A 17,365-nucleotide genomic window follows, 5' to 3' on the forward strand; every position below is an offset into this window, starting at 1 on the left:
AGTCCTTTTAGAAGGCCACAGCCACAGAGGAGAGCGCTGGAGAGTATGACAGCCAAGGAAACTGGGGGACTGAGGTTAATTACTAAGCCTGTTACATGCATTCTGTGTAAGCTGCCTCAAAAACAAACTGCCAAATAGTGCAGTTCAAATATTTCAGCAAAATAAAAGTAAAAGTTGGGTTTTTTTCCCCCAGCAGTTTTCTATGCTTGAAATGCCTTGACCACCAAGCAATTTGAAAAAGAGTATTATCAGTATTATATCAAGGTCAGAACCTCCCTCCCAACAATTCCCCCCTACCTTTTGACTTTCTTTCATAGAAATTTCTCCCTCTATGCTGGGCAGTGTCTGTGTACAGAGTCTCAAGATCTTCTTGCCAAGTATCTGGATTAAAGTGTCTTAGCAGTTCTTCCACAGTGTCAAAACCAGCAATGGTCTGATCCAGAGCTTCTGCCATAAGGGTTGGGTCAGTCACTGATGGAGAGTGATAGGATACCCCCTAAGACAGATACAGAGTACAGTTTTTTTTAAAAAAAGATGCATGTAGAAATTGACCAACATTCAAGAGAAACATTCTCCTTAGCAGATTCACAGGACCGGTTTGTGCAAGCACAGTATATCATAAGCTTCAAAACAATGGTTCTGAGGTCTACATTTTCAAATATTTGTTTATAACTTTCTTTGATTTGATTTTACAAAATTTATATGCTGCCTTTCTGTTTTCATAAGGGCCACCAAGATACCTAACAAATTAAAAACGAGCATAATAAAATCACATCTTAAAAACCATTAAAACTAACAAACACTTAATTAAAATAATTAAAAACAGGGCTAAAATACACATACCAAACATTAAAACAATTAAAACTATGGGCAGGAACGAAGGATCACTGAGGGAACACCAAATGAAATGTCTTCACCGGCTAGTAGAAGATAGCCACAGAAGGGACAGACAAATCTTCCCCGAGAGAGAGTTCCAGAGTTCTAGTGCTATAACTTAGAAAGCCCTCTCTCAGGTTGTTACCCACATAATCTCAGAAGGTGGGACACCGTCAGCAGACCCTCAGAAGATGACAACAGTGATTGGGTAGGTTCATAAAGGAATAGGTGGTCTTGCAGGTATGCTGGTCTGAAACCATAGAGAGCTTTAAAGGTCAACATCAGCATCATTAATTGTATCTGGAAGCAGACTGGGAGACAGTGTAGTAGGTCAAGCCTGGAGTGATATGTTTCCCGTGATTCACTTGAATCAACAAGTTGAGTGCACCACTCTGCACCAACTAAAATGTATGAACACAGAGTACATTGCAGCAATCTAATCTAGATGTAACCAAGGAAAGCACCACAATGGCAACATCTTTTCCACCCAGGAAAGACCACAGCTGGCTAACCGGTCAAAACTGGTAAAAGGTACTCCACGCCTCAGATGCCATCGACTTATCAAACAGTAGTCACCCCCTGGCTGCAGACCTGTTCGTTCAAGGGGAGTACAATCCCATCCAAAATGTGTGTCACCTTAAATTTCAGGCCTGATTTTCAACTCACTAGTAGCCCTTCTGCCTTGTATCAATTAAACTTCAATATATTAGCAGCTGTTCTACCAATGAGTCACAGCTTGTCCCACAACTACTTTTTAATGCTAAAAAGTAATAATGGTGGTATCAGACTCAATGGTGGATTCCACAGTGCACAAATATAATGTCTTTAGGATGTCATAAATAGCATTGTGGGGAAGAACTTCGCACAGCTCTCTTTCTCAAAATGAGTTCATCCCATTATACTCTCTCAACCCAGGTTTTTCAAAAATCTCTTAACTAGCAATCTTTTCCCCCCAACCCAGGTTGAGGACGATTCCTGCCTGCTGAGCAAATGTCAGCAGGCAGAAAACACTTTATTTCTCCCACTCAAACCTCTTACTTTTGTTTCTGTCACTCGTGCCCCCCCCCCATGTTGTGGGCTGCAGCAGATTCTCTGTGGAGAAAGAGAGCTGTGCTCACAGCTCATCTGTTTGCTATTTTGTGGTAAAAAGTAGATGGATAAAGTTTGTTTAGCGTAGCAATCCTGTGCTCTGTTTTGAGGAGGCTGTCTGTGAAGCTATGGCAACACAAGTATGCACATATTTGCAGCCTCTCTAAGTTGTGTTGCTGTAGCTTGGCAGACAGCCCCCTCAAAACAACAACAAAAAAGGGAAAACAACATGTACATGGGATTGCATTATTCATCTACTTTTGACAGTGAAAGAGCAAATGGATAAGCTGCAAGCAGAGGAAACCTCCTTGGGGGAATCTCCTGCAGCACACAAAATGGCAGTAGCCCATGGTGGGATCCAAAAATTTTAATAACAGGTTCCGATGGTGGTGGGATTCAAACAGTGGAGCCGTTGCACACACGCACCTCCAGTTCCTATTGGGCAGGGAGGTTGCTTTAGTAACCCCTTCTCAGTACTCAGAAAAAAATTAGTAACCACTTCTAGAGAAGTGGGGAGAACTGGTTGGATCCCACCTCTGCAGTAGCCACTGTGAAACTGACAAGAGCTCCATGCAGCAGGTGGGAAAGATCTGTTTTGGCTTACAATGATTGTGTTCTCACATGCTGTGGGAACACAAAATCCCCAAACATCTTTTTATAATGTTCTAAAGACATTATGCTGTGCAAAATCCACCATTGTTGCAATTTAGCAATATTCAGTAAGTTTTTACTTAATAGGAAACACTGAATGCCAGGATACTAGTGATGTTTTTATCAGGGGTAGGGAACCTGCGGCTCTCCAGATGTTCAGGAACTACAATTCCCATCAGCCTCTGTCAGCATGGCCAATTGGCCATGCTGGTAGGGGTTGATGGGAATTGTAGTTCCTGAACATCTGGAGAGCCGCAGGTTCCCTACCCCTGTTTTTATTCTTCAGAGAGAGATAACATAGAAAAGAATTCAGAATGAGATTATACTTTTTAAAAAAAATCCAGTATCTTAGTATCTTAAAAAGTTAACTGTTTTTGTTCATGGTTTTTCATGCATATATGCAACGTAGACTTCATGTAGAACTTAAACAACACATAATTGAAGCTCATTCAGTCATCAAACAGAAATATAGAACATGAAGGACAGAGCATTTGTATACACACATGGGGGTAGGAACTGGTGACATCATTTCCCAGTTGTTGGATGCAAGGTTTCAGATACAATGTTTGGGAAACACTGACCACAATTTTCAAGGCAAGGGGCGTTTGGAGTTGGTTTGCCATTGCCTGCTTTTATATGTGCTGAGAAAGTTCTGAGAGAACTGCAATCGGCCCAAGGTCACTCAGCAGGCTTTATGTATAGGAGTGGGGAATCGAACACAGTTCTCAAGATTAGAATCTGCCCCTTTTAATTGCTACCCTCTTTAACAGAATCACCCTCTTCTAAGTCCAGTGAAATCAATAAAAGGTGACACTTTTCAGTACATGCTGCAGGTGCCTACTGGCACTTAGAAAGGTTGCCAACCTCCAGGGAGAACAAGAGATCTTCTGGAATTACAATTGATCTCCAGATTAAAGAGAACTGTTCCCTTGGAGAAAATGGCTGCTTTAGAGGTGAACTCTATGGCATTATAACCTGCTAGTATCTTTCCCCTCCCCTCCCCAAATCCTGTCCTCCCCTCCTCAAATCCACCACCTTGATTTCCAGGAATTTCCCAATCCAGAGAGGGCAACCTGAGCACTTAGATACTTTATCCAGGCATGTTGCCCAGCAGGGATGCTGTCAAAATGTTTCCTTTTTATAGGTTCAACTAAAAAAAAATCCCCATTTTGATTCAGGAAGAACGGCAACAGTCACAATGAAAACATGAAAAAAGGAAAAGAGGCATTTCCAAACATTCCTAATGCCCAGGTAGGTTGGCTTTGAGGGGAGTCACTCCTACACCCCCAATTCACTCGCCATCTCTCAGCGGAGTCAAGGCATTACTGCAAAGGTGTCTGGAGATGATTTGGGGAGATGAGTGTCACCTCCTGATGGCATTCCTAGTATTTCCTCCTGGGGAACTGAGCCAAACTCCAGGTTGTTTCCCCACAAGAAACAGCCAACACATTACTCACCAAGACAGGGCTTGTGACTGATTCCCAGTTGGTTTCAGATGCAGCAGGTGGCAGATCATCCTAGAAACACAAAGAAAAGGACATTATGGTTGCAAAACAATTATATGGACCTCTTTAAATGGAGGAGGATGGGTTATATGGCTGCTGGGCATTTTAGTCCACAACACAAAATATTATTTCACTCCTGAAATTCGATCCTCTGACTGTGTTCACATGAACAAGCGTGGACAACATGCTTGTGATGGCCTAGATCCCACTCCACAGGATTTTCCCACCATCACAGTTTCCTGCCTACCACCTGCACTGGGGTTTCTAAGCAGGAAATAAAAAACTGTTCAAGGGGACAGCATTTGGGGGCCTGAGTATAAACCAACCTAAGTCTGTACTGGTTGGACAAGGAGGTAAGAAAACAGGAACACAGTGGTTGTTGTGGGTTTTCTGGGCTGTGTGGCCCTGGTCTGGTAGGTCTTGTTTCTAACCTTTCAGCTGCATCTGTGGCTGCATTGTCAGAGGTGTATCACAGAGAGAAGAGGGAGAAGAAGAGTTTTGGATTTATATCCCCCCTTTCTCTCCTGCAGGAGACTCAAAGGGGCTTACAATCTCCTTGCCCTTCCCCCCTCACAACAAACACCCTGTGAGGTAGGTGGGGCTGAGAGAGCTCTGAGAAGCTGTGACTAGCCCAAGGTCACCCAGCTGGCGTGTGTGGGAGTGTACAAGCTAATCTGAATTCCCCAGATAAGCCTCCACAGCTCAGGCAGCAGAGCTGGGAATCAAACCTGGTTCCTCCAGATTAGATACACGAGCTCTTAACCTCCTATGCCACTGCTGCGGAGAGATGTCTGTTACACACTGTGTCTAGTGACTTCAACAATACAAGGAACACAATGGTTTCTTTTCAAAGTGAACAAGAGCAAAGTTTATTTTGAAAAACAACATGCAATTGAGGTAAATATTAACATTTAACGAGGTGTTGTGGCTCTGCACTAGATGGCCTAGGCTAGTGGGATCTCAAAACTTAGCAACAATTATTATTTGCTTGGAAATACTTGGGTTGCTATGCAGAAGAAGGTAATGGCAAACCACCTGTGTTAGTCTCTTGTCTTGAAGACCCTATGGGGTCACCATAAGTTGGTTGGGGCTTGACAGAGCAGTTGTGGGATGTTAGAGTTGAAACTATACAGGCGTAAAAAACCTTTGAAACCTTTTCTCGCTCAGCTTTAATACTTGTACATATCTAAAGAAAGTGCTCTTCTGGAGCTTTCACACAAGCTGAAAAATGCACTTTCAATGCACTTTGCAACTGGATTCCACTTTGTGAAACAGCATAATTCACTCGACTGCTAAAACACGTTGAAAATGGATTGCAAGTAAATTATTCATTTTGTGTGAAAGCACAACATGTTATGCACCACACCCAGCAGTGCTGCTATATACTCCAGGGAAGCTTAAGCAAAGATCTGATTTGCACCAGAGATCCTTAATTCACACTGCTGTGAAACTTGCCCTTTTCTCTCACAGACAACTTCCAACCTCTAATGCTCAACCTTCAACACCCGAGTGATCTAACCTCTTCCTCTTGGATCTTATTCTCTCTCAGTATCCTGCTCCCATTGGTTGGGACAGAACAGTCCTCTTATTGGCTCATATGTTGTTGGGGTACATGTCTATGCTCTGTCACAGTGCTGTATTCCTGTAAGATTTATTCAGGACAAAGTGCCTTAATTTTGTTCAAAGGCACAGGGATTAACTCCCCACTTTTCTATCGCTAAATAAATTAATTTTTCAGGAAGGACATTTCAGTCTTTATGAGGATACAGCTACAGCAAAACTGGATGGGCTGTATTTGCTGCCATGCTTTCCCAAAAGGCTGCTGTATTCCCCCCTCCCCCCCCCCCGTCATTTTATTGTAAGGGAAAGAAAAACCTTGCCAGCTAATCTTCCAAGTAAAAGGTTGTTGTTAAAATCACAGGAACAGAACCAGTTTAAAAACAATGTGAGGAAGACACAGGTAGCCTGCGGCTATTCGACGCCTGAGGCAGAAATCCTGCAGGGTGATGACAAACAACATAACAACCTAAATAATCAGCAGTTTGCTGCCCTTAGTAGTACCTCTGCTAGATGTAATATACCTGACCTTAGAGAGACCTGGGAGTTGAGTCAGGTATTGTTCTTCACATCAACCGATCTCTCTCTCTCCCCCCACCCCAAGAATGATGCATGATTTCCATCCTGAGTTGTTCCCACCTGGGCACAAATGAGGCCAGGACCTACTTAGCTTCAAAAAAAGTAGCACCCACACATTCCTTCTGGATATTCGGCAACCAAGTGTGTTTCTGTCCATGAAAGTAAATGAGAAAGTCTTCCTGACCTGCTGCCTTTGCAGTTAAGATGACATCGGGGACATTTGTTTGAAAGTTTCATCTTATTCACAAAACAGCTCCAAGATTAGTACGATGTATAAATTACAGAGGTCACCTTTCACCCCTGACAAAAAAAATTTACCGAGTCAACTTTGGACTCAATACAAAGAGCTGGTTATGACCTCTGAAGGCCTAGATTGTATGGGACCAGGATGTTTGGAAGGCTGTGTACCCCATAAAAGATTGTCGTCTATTAATGGGGTTATCAGGGGCTGCCAGTCATTATGTCTGTTAGTCATGGTCACTGTTTATTCCTTCCAGCACAAAGGGCAGTAAACCTCTTTATATTAGTTGCTGAGGATCACAGACAGGAAGATGTGGTTGCAATCATCTTGCTTGTGGCCTTTCTAGAGGGAGTTGGCCATCCACTGTGTGTACAGAATGGTGGACTAGATGGGCTTTTGCTCTAATCCAGGATTCTTATTATAATCTTCTTATTATAAAGGCAACTTCTGAAGCCCTACTTTGTGTGCCTACAACTGAGATAGGGGGATATAAGACAGGGCCTTTTCTGTGGTGGCACCTCAGTTATGGAACACAGAGTTACCAACTCAGTCTGGAAATTCTTGGGTTGAGGAGGGCAGAGTTTGGGAAGGGAGCTCAGTGGAAATGTGGTGCATTAGCATCTGCCGTCTGAAGAGGAGCCACGTGTCAAACCACAAAAGACAGACAAAATGATGCCTGACGATGGCATTACTTCATGCTATAGGGCCGTGTTGGCAAACCTTTGGCACTCCAGATGTTATGGACTACAATTCCCATCAGCCCCTGCCAGCATGGCCAATTGGTCGTGCTGGCAAGGGCTGATGGGAATTGTAGTCCATAACATCTGGAGTGCCAAAGGTTCGCCACCACTGCTATAGGGGGATCCAATGTCATTAAATAATTTGTCTCCAGAAAGCAAGACGGGCAGGGTCACTTGGTGGTTTAAATTAAGCTAGATGTACTATCGTGAATTGCAACATGGTGTTCTCATACAAATGCATGAACACACACAATGCTGCTTTATACTGAATCAGACCACTGGCTCATCATAGACAGTATTGTCTACTTAGACTGGAAGTGGTTCTCCAGAGTCTCTGGCAGAGGTCTTCCACATTACCTGCTACCTGATTCTTCTACCTGGAGATCCCAGAGATCGATCTTGTGACCTTCCGGACCTAAGGCAAAGGTTTTGCCACTGAGCCAAACCTCCTCTCAGGAATTTCAAAGTTTTGTACTTCCCTGATGAAGGCCAGAATATTAATGAGGATAATCTGTCACCCTGTGCTCTGGGTGGCATCTGCCTTTTGCCAACTGCAGAGGTCCTGTTAGATATTCGGGATGGGTGAAGAATTTATCTACTGTGGGCGAAGTAAATAAGACATGGGTCTAGAACTGGCACACAATCTCATCTCTGGAAAGAGCTTGCATGATATATCATAGAATCATATATATCACTGTCTCTCCTCCTCATCTAAGTGTATTGCCTTAACTTGAAATGTGGTGCTCTTAGACAAATACATGAAGCTGCCTTATACTGAATCAGACCCCTGGCTCATCAAAAGGTAGTACCCTCTGCACAAACTGAAGTCTTTCACATCACTTGCCAGGGCCACCTGCTCCTTTCACCTGGAGATGCTGCAGATTGAATCTGGGACTTTCTACATGCCATCTACTGTTGCAGTGCAATGAATTAGCAGAGCAAATAATAGAGCAGAGATGCAAGTGAGTTATTTTATAGAACTTTACTAGATAACAAATGAATTTACTAATAGGAACAGCAAACTCTATCTATGCAAGTGCTCAGTCTGGATGCCTGTGCAATCTGTATGGTCAAATCCCCACTACCATCTTAGCCAGGTTTCAGAACACAAACTAACCAGGTTTGAGGGACGACCTCCCCATTGCTTGCGTGGCAGATTCTGTTTCTGGTGCTCGTTCTCCCCGTTAATCTGTGTTCCGGCAGGACCTGGTTGCAAGTGGCATAGACCCCATTAACACGGTTCAGAGCTGATCCAAGGGGAGGGATAAGGGTTGAAACCCTGACTTGTTTCCCACCCTGGAGTGTGATGCGGAATTCGGGCAACCAATCAGCGCTGCGATGTGCGCGCAGCCTTTCCTTGGTTTCATTTCCGCTTTTGCGATTGGCCAGCAGAAGGGGACTCAAATGTTAAACAGTCAAATGTGTAATGTTGAATCATTAATGGTTTACACAGGTAATGATTAACTGTTTGCACAGTCAAACGTTAAACTTTTACACGCTGGTTTTTTTTTATCACGCCCCTACAATGTACATTTTTGCAGTGGGAAAAGGTCCCGCCCCATCAAGGCACGCCATCCAATCAGGAGAGACCGGCCAAGAGAGCTTGCCTGGTAGTGGGGATTGCTGAGTTCTGCAATTGGGTGTGTCTGTTGTGTGCTTGCTGCGGTGGGGAGGGAGAAACTCTGATGAAGAGGACACGGTTTCACAACGAACAGGTTTGGATCTGCGTGCAAATTTCAAGTGGGGATTTGACCTATGTCACTGTGTATCTGCCTCTTCTCTTTTGTTGGAAGAAGAGAAAGATCTTTCCAGAAGCTCATGTGATTTCAGGCATGTGACTTTGAGTTTCTATCTACATACTCAACAGTTAACTCTTTCTTGACTGAATGAAGCAGGTACTTGTAAGATCCTATCACAAACAGATGTTCTAAATTGAGCTACAACCTCTCCCCTGCAAGCAACATGTAAGCAACAGAAGCTCTGGGAGTATTTCCTTCTTCAGGGTTCCTTTTTATCTACCATTCAGACATCTGCCTTCTTTGCTGGTATGTTCAAACCTCTGAAACTGTTTCATTCCAGTTTCTAAAACATGCAGATGCCCTGCACCTAGCAACTATTAGCCATCAGCGCTCATTCAGGCAAGCATCTTCTATGTATTAATGTCTATGAAAGGATAATCTTTTGCAATTTGCTGGGGGGAAAAAAGCCCAGGGAAAAGGTCATCTCCTCTCTTGACACAATTGTAACAATGTGTGATTACTTGCTAGGAGTGTGGGGGGAAAATCTAGTGAATGAAGGCTGATATAGTATCAGTCAGCCTGTCTCCTTTTCTATCTTTTCCTTCTCTGTTGGGCTTTACTATTTTTAAATCCCTGGATATTTAGCCAGAGAGAAAACACAGGCCAAGAATATGTTTAGCTCTGAAGAGAAAGCAGCACCTGTCCAGGATTCAAAATGGATGAAAATGATTAGGTGCTTCTACTGGCTGTTTGGCTCTGGCAGTTTGCTTGCTCCATCTCTGCAGTGGCTCTAAATGCTTCATCTGCTATTCATTTGCAAAGAGATTGTGTTCCACTATCTCCTAATGCAGCCTCAGTCACTCAGAGCTTTGGAAGGGCTTTCTGCCCAATCCTGCTGTTCATCTTATATTGCCCGCTGCAGATCCAGCCTGCAGACATTTAAAGAACAATGTCAACGTAACTTGCATTCAGCTTTGATAAGTCTGAAAGCAGTGGGTCTCAATATCATGCTCCTGAATAAATTTAAATTGAATTTTTGTGTTTTACACGTGTACTTCCAAAAAGCTGAAAAAGTAGACTTTTAATTACCACTGTTTCCCCTTCCTCATTTTTAGAAAGAGTGGCTATAGCCCAGTGGTGGCGAACCTTTTGCACTCCAGATGTTATGGACTACAATTCCCATCAGACCCTGCCAGCATGGCCAATTGGCCATGCTGGCAGGGGCTGATGGGAATTGTAGTCCATAACATCTGGAGTGCAAAAGGTTCACCACCACGGCTATAGCCTATGGAACCAGGTTCGCCCACTAATGGGTAGTTTCACATATTGTGTGTGTGTAAAGTTGCAGCGACTTTTGGCAATCCAGTAAAGTATCCCAGGCAAGAGTCTTCAGAGGTGATTTGCCATTGCCGCCTTCTGCATAGCAATCCTGGAATTACTTGATGGTCTCCCATCCAAATACTAACCAGGGCCGACCCTGCTTAATTTTCCAAGATCTGACCGTTGTTACAACTGGAAAAAGAGCATGATATTAGTTCAAAAGAACATTAAAGTGTTCAGCTGTAATTACAGTCAAGGTCAACCTGTGTACCAGAAGGGGGGGGGGAAACAATGACCCGGTAACACAAAGAGTAATGCCACTTATCAAGATTAGGTGTGTTGAAGAAATACAAACAATACAAATACACCTTCACATACAAAACTATGATAATGCTGGCAATTCATGAACATAATACAATGCTGTGCCATGCTGCCACAGTAAATGCTGTAAATCAACAAAGCAGTCCAATAGTATTTCCAAAAGTATTTTCTAAGATCTGTAGTCCTATTATCACAGTGTCATTAGAGACCATTTAGTTATCTGACGTGAAGCATTGTTCGAATGAAAAGAAGGCAAGAGCCCTGGGCTCACAAGTTTGAATGAGACTTGATCACTACTCATTTTCAGTGCTTATGGTCTTCATAATGAACATGCATAAATAGTTCATGGTTAAACCAGCATTTAAAACTTACAGCTCAATCCGATGTGTGTGTGAGTCCATCCAAACATCTCCCTCTGGAGCCAACATAGCTCTGTGCTAGAGTGCCCATTCTACTGGCATAAGCGTCAAATGTGCCAGCATGGGGGGTGGGGAGCTTACATGGCTAGGTAGCTGCACAGCACCCAGCCAGGAAGCTGCTGTCCTTGCCCAGATCCATTTGACTTTGCTGATTGGAACCCATAATGCCCCCAGGCATACCAGAAAGTAATTGCACATTGTTACAGTTGTGTCAAGAGAGGAGATGACCTTTTCTCTGGGCTTCCCCCCCCCCCCCCCGCAGCAAATTGCAAAAGATTTTCCTTTCATAGACATTAATAGACAGAAGATGCTTGCCTGAATGAGTGCTGATAGCTAATAGCTGCTAGGTGCAGAGCACCTGCATGTTTTGGAAACTAGAATGAAACAGTTTCAGAGGTTTGAACGTAACAGCAAAGAAGGCAGATGCCTGAATGGTAGGTAAAAAGGAACCCTGAAGAAGGGAATACTCCCAGAGCTTCTGTTGCTTACATGTTGCTTGCAGGGGAGAGGTTTTAGCTCAATTTAGAACGTCTGGGAACGTTATCAGAGGTGGGATCCAGCAGGTTCTCACAGGTTCCCGAGAGTAGGTTACTAATTATTTGTGCGTGCCGAGAGGGGGTTACTAATTGGTGATTTTGCCACGTGATTTTTGCCTTAGTTACGCCCCTCTTCTGCTCCTCAGCAGTAGCGCGCAGAACTTGAAGCAGTCTAGCAGGAGGTGCACCGGTGTGCGTGGCAGCCTGCACCTGTGTGCATTCGTTTCCCGCCCAAGGACCGGCGCAGTGGCTGCATCCTTGCCACAGCCACGCCCAGCAATGCCCCGCCCCTGGAATGCCCGGCCACGCCCCATCGTGCCCCTCCCATTCCCATTGGCTCTACGCCACTGTTTGAATCCCACCACCATGAGAACCTGTTACTAAAATTTTTGGATCCCACCACTGAACGTTATGGGTTCCAACCAGCAAAGTCAAATGGATCTTGCAGCACAGGAAGTGGGAGACCAGAGAGATGGGGACAGAGTCAGCAGCAGATAGGAACTTGGAATCAAATGTTTTTGACTAAAACCAGTGGGAACAATAAGGTAAAATAAAAACGAATGGGAATAATACTGAATACATTAATGCCAATGTATATGAAAATTAAAATATACTTATTTAAGACAAGCACTTCATAAAATAAGCCATTCACCTAGAGAAGAGGTTCTTAACCTTTTTTTGTGCATCTGCTGGCACATCTGGAATTCTGACATATCATGGTGGGCACAGTCACAAAACTGCTGCCACAAAATGTCTGCTGAAGGAGCTGTAGCCAGCAATGGCTGCTGCAGCTTACCTTTAGTTACACAGTGAAGAGCCTTGTATTGTGGTGGCAGTTGTTGCCAAAGCATCGTTAAAAAAATCTGAACAGTCAATCAAATCCCCAGTGGCAATCAGAACCCTTGCTTAAAAATAAGAACATAAGAACATAAGAACGAGCCTGCTGGATCAGACCAGAGCCCATCTAGTCCAGCACTCTGCTACTCGCAGTGGCCCACCAGGTGCCTTTGGAAGTTCACTTTGGGATCCCCACCTGGTCCTTCCCACTTTCTATAAACATGTAGCGGTCACCAGCAAAGGTGTCAATGGACATCACAACATCCATGGGACCACATTGGAACCTCCTGGCCTAGAAAATTCAGTGCCATAAGTCAGAAGCGGAACCATGTGATGTACCTGTTTGGACCCAGGTTTCCAGGGCAAGCAGGAACTGGAAAGGTGACCTGGAGGGAATGGTTAAGTACCCTCTTCCCAGGGTTTTGCTTTGCAAAAAGTCATCCGTGGCCAGGCTTTGTGGGTTATGTACACTCCCACCTTCCATATCACACCATCTTTTCTTGCCTGAGAAACCCTGAACTGAAAGTCTGAATCTCATTCTCAGTTTGAAGTTCAATGCCCTTGAGAGGACTCTGGTGAATGTCTGTCACGCTGAATGACAGATCCTGGAGTCAGCCTCCTTGGCAACACAAGAGCGTGCTTTGAGTGAAATTGTGAACCAAAGCTGATGCTTCAGCAACATCTCCTGCGTTCAGCAGAGCAGAAAAACAGCCCTTTGGAATTAACAGGAGGTTAATGACTGTGCATGAGAGAAGTATACTGGCCATTCCCACATCCTTCCTCCCAGGGTATGAGTGACATTGAAGGATGACATTTTGAAGTGGTCCTGTAAATAAGGACTAGGCAGGACTTTAAAAAAAATACAGGAAATATTTCTGGAGGAATAAAACATGACTTCCCAGTATTCACTTCCCACAGAAAACAAGAGAGACACAGAGAGCAGTTTGAATAGGAGAGTTAAATACAAGACAGTGCATTACAAGACAGGCTTTTTCACATTCATTCATTTCCAGAACAGAAAACCTATCATCATCATCATCATCATCATCATCATCATCATCATCATCATCATCATCATCATCATCATCATCATCATCATCATCATCATCATCGTCATCATCATCGTCATCATCATCGTCATCATCATCGCCACTAGCCCAGCAGAATTCTAGACTTTCCCCCTCTGCACAGCTGTTCTCTGACCATTGGATAATATTGTTCTGCCTGCCTTGATGATGTGGTGGCGAACCTATGGCGCTCCAGATGTTCATGGACTACTGGCAGGGGCTGGTAGGAATTGTAGTCCATGAACATCTGGAGTGCCATAGGTTTGCCACCACGGAATTAAGCCTTTCTTATGTAAAATAAGCATCTTTTGAGTCTATCAGCAAACAAAGAAACCTGGCAGAAGCTTCTTCTTCTAATCTTTCAAGGCTCTGAAGGGCTCTGATGTTACTGTTACATCGATCAGCAAGGCCTGAGTCCAGGAAGGGTGCTAGCCTCCAAAGAACTTTGCGTATGTGGATTTTTTAAACCTGATCTCAACTTGACAGTCAGAAGAAGATGGGGAGGACTCGGAGGACACTTTTCCCCTGCATTCAATTTGCAACACTGGTGTTTCTATGTAAAAGTCTTGGAGTTTAGTTAACCATAGCTGGACAGAACAGAATTACCAATTGCATCAGGAGTGCTATTTGAAATTGCGGTGGCAAAAACGTGGTAGCCAGGCGGAAGGTATGTACAGTAAGGCTCAAATGCTTGCTCTTGATTTTGTTCAACTTTAAACAGCAAAAAGTGGTATATTTTAAGGGCATTTGTTATGATCCCATTTTTGATCTCCTCTAGAGCTGCTGAATCATGACAGAGTAAATGTCACACCTCCTTTTAATGGAAAAGGATCTGTGACTTCGGTACAGCATAGTGTCTCAGCTGTGTTGTGAAATGTCTCCAGTGCCATGAACTCTTGAGGTGCCCTTGGGAAGTCACTCTCTCTCACACCTTCTGTTAAAGACTCCCTTAACACTGATTCTTGTCAGCTGGGCTGTCGGATTCCCCCAGCATCTTGAACTCTGAAGCTTCATCTACACATCACATAGTCCTGATGTTTATTGGAGCGGTTATTGGCTTCTTGATAAAATTATTACTTACCGGACCAAATGTCAGTTTCAAAACTGAGCAAATAGTGGCTCGATGGGTTGTTTTTAGGATGCAAAAATAAGTGAGGGCAGGGGCAGGGAGGAGATGACAGCTAAGCCAGCATGCATCTCGAATGGACAAAACTCCCTTCATACCTGTAATACAAAACCCTTGTTTGTTCCCAAACAACCATGAGGGTTGTGACATGTATAGATAGACCCTGAGGCTTTGAGGACAGGGCATGGTGATACCATAATGAATACCCAGTAGTTTATTGTATGGTATTTGTGAATGTGAGTAGGGCCAGTCAAGTTTGAATTCACCATAACAATTTGTTTCAAATGGAAATTGTATGCATCAGGTAAAATGTATTTGAACTGTTTGTGCCAGATTATCACTACTTATTCATATTAGAAGAAGAAGAAGAAGAAGAAGAAGAAGAAGAAGAAGAAGAAGAAGAAGAAGAAGAAGAAGAAGAAGAAGAAGAAGAAGAAGAGTTTGGATTTATATCCCCCCTTTCTCTCCTGCAGGAGACTCAAAGGGGCTGACAATCTCCGTGCCCTTCCCCGCCTCACAACAAACACCCTGTGAGGTAGGTGGGGCTGAGAGAGCTCCAAGGAGCTGTGACTAGCCCAAGGTCACCCAGCTGGTGTGTGCGGGAGTGTGCAGGCTAATCTGAATTCCCCAGATAAGCCTCCACAGCTCAGGCGGCAGAGCTGGGAATCAAACCCGGTTCCTCCAGATTAGATACACGAGCTCTTAGCCTCCTACGCCACTGCTGCTACTTGTGATTACCATGAGCAGGCGTGCTCAGATGTCTTAGAAAATTTTGTCCAGCATGTTGGCTACCTAACAGCCCTGAGATTTCACCTCTCCAGCCTGAGAATCAACCCATTTGAGTCAGATGACATTCCGCGACCCATCAACATTTCTTTTTAACCTTCCTTTGGACAAGATGCTTTCTCGTGCAGTCTGGATAGGATTTCCATGTTAGCAGCTAGGGCTGAAGAACTAAAAACACCTGCATAATTGCTGGCTTGTGTCTATCAGAGGCTTGGTTGCGCACATAAGCAATTTTCACTTTTTTAATCTCTTTCTAAATACACTCGGCAAATCTACCTGAACCAGCACTGAGCTGGCGCTGTTTGCTCGGAGAGCTACAGCTGAAAAATGGAAACAGAAGGGGCTTTTTTTAAACTTTTGCATATTTGTGAAGGAGATGAATAGCCCACAAATAAAAATGCCTTGTTATTCACTGCTGTCTTGTGGTTTGTGACTTTAATATTGTCTGCCCTTTGTTGGTGTGGCAATCCTTTTTTTCCTGCCACTGAGCGAACACATGGGCAGCTCCATCCCAGAGGCCAGGTGGTCAGTGGTGGCGCTGCCCCACAGCTCCCATAGGGGCTTCCTGGCAGCATGGGGAGACTTGCAAAGCAAAAAAACCTCCCCGCTTCCAAGAAACCCCTATTGGGCTTAGTAGAGTTATGGTACCTTTTTAGGTGCTGTAAGTCAAAAGTCCCGACCACCAGTGTAAGGTGGCAAAGGGCTGGGAGAAAGCTGATGACCATTGACTCCTCCCCCAGCCATGCTCCCAGCCTGCTCCCACTACACCTGCAAGCGGCATGGGTGCTGGGATGCTGGTGCTGCATTTGGTGCTGCATTTCAGCACCGGGGAGGGCCTCAGTGGCTGTATGCCGGTGGAATCAGCTCTCCGCCGGGGCAGCTGCGCTCCACTCCCATGGGTGGATTCCCCCCTCCCTTTTTGGATGGGGCTGAAAGCCTCCTAAGATTTCTGGGATCTACATTTGTTTTGAACAATAAACCTTTCCTGCAGTTTCCGGGTGTTCTATTGGCAGTAAGCATATAGATTTTGAGTTCATTGCCGTGAGGTACATTTTGTGATGCACAAGGAGATTATGAGATCACTGAGGCTGGATTAATACGGAAACAACTAAGAAGAGTTCTTAATTTGCAGTTGGTTTGAAAAGAAACAAACGAACAGCATAAATCCTTGGGGGAGAGCAGTACAGAAGTTTAATAAACAAACAAACGTTTTGCTGCGCCGCGCTCGCCCCCGCAGAGCAGTCGCTGGTGGTGTTCAGGGCACCGACGCTTTTATTCTTTCTCCCCCCTCGCGCGATTCATTCCCGTCATGGCCAACCCGGTCGTGTTTTTCGACGTGCAGGCTGATGGCGAGCCTCTGGGCCAAGTCACTTTTGAGTTATTTGCAGACAAAGTTCCAAAGACAGCAGAGAACTTCCGTGCTTTGAGTACTGGAGAGAAAGGCTTTGGTTACAAGGGATCCTGCTTCCACAGAATCATTCCAGGGTTCATGTGCCAGGGTGGTGACTTTACCTGCCATAATGGAACTGGTGGCAAGTCTACTTATGGTGAGAAGTTTGCTGATGAGAACTTCATTCTCAAGCACACAGGCCCTGGCATCTTGTCTATGGCAAATGCTGGTGCCAATACAAAACAAACAAACAAACAAACAAACAAACAAATAAATAAATAATAACTCTCCAGATTAGATAGACAGATTTTTCTTCAATGCTTTCAGACACAAATGGACTTTTATTGACTAGCCATTAGGATGGATCTTCTCTCTCACACAGGATTCCACTCAAACCAGCCTACACTTTCCTCAAAGTCAGACTAAATTTCACAAGGTCTGCTCATCACTGAAGACAGGAGTAACAAGCTCTCTCTCTCTCTCTCTCTCTCTCTCTGGCTCATTCCGCACATACAGAATAATGCACTTTCAAACTGCTTTCAATGCTCTTTGAAGCTGTGCAGAATGGCAAAATCCACTTGCAAAC

At 44.3% G+C, this 17,365-nt stretch overlaps 1 protein-coding gene across 2 annotated transcripts in view; it reads right to left on the reverse strand.

Annotated features, from left to right (window-relative positions):
- The window catches only part of PDGFD (platelet derived growth factor D), a 194,398-nt gene that overhangs the window by 28,104 nt on the left and 148,929 nt on the right, over positions 1 to 17,365 (reverse strand). For both annotated transcript variants that reach the window (XM_048494403.1, XM_048494404.1), the window contains exons 4-5: positions 4,074 to 4,133; positions 298 to 496 (exon numbers count right to left, since the gene is read on the reverse strand). In XM_048494403.1, the coding sequence (XP_048350360.1) occupies positions 298 to 496; positions 4,074 to 4,133 (259 nt within the window). The remainder of the gene's footprint in view (positions 1 to 297; positions 497 to 4,073; positions 4,134 to 17,365) is intronic.

The sequence above is a fragment of the Sphaerodactylus townsendi genome, linkage group LG04 (assembly GCF_021028975.2).
Source record: "Sphaerodactylus townsendi isolate TG3544 linkage group LG04, MPM_Stown_v2.3, whole genome shotgun sequence".
Lineage (NCBI taxonomy): Eukaryota > Metazoa > Chordata > Lepidosauria > Squamata > Sphaerodactylidae > Sphaerodactylus > Sphaerodactylus townsendi.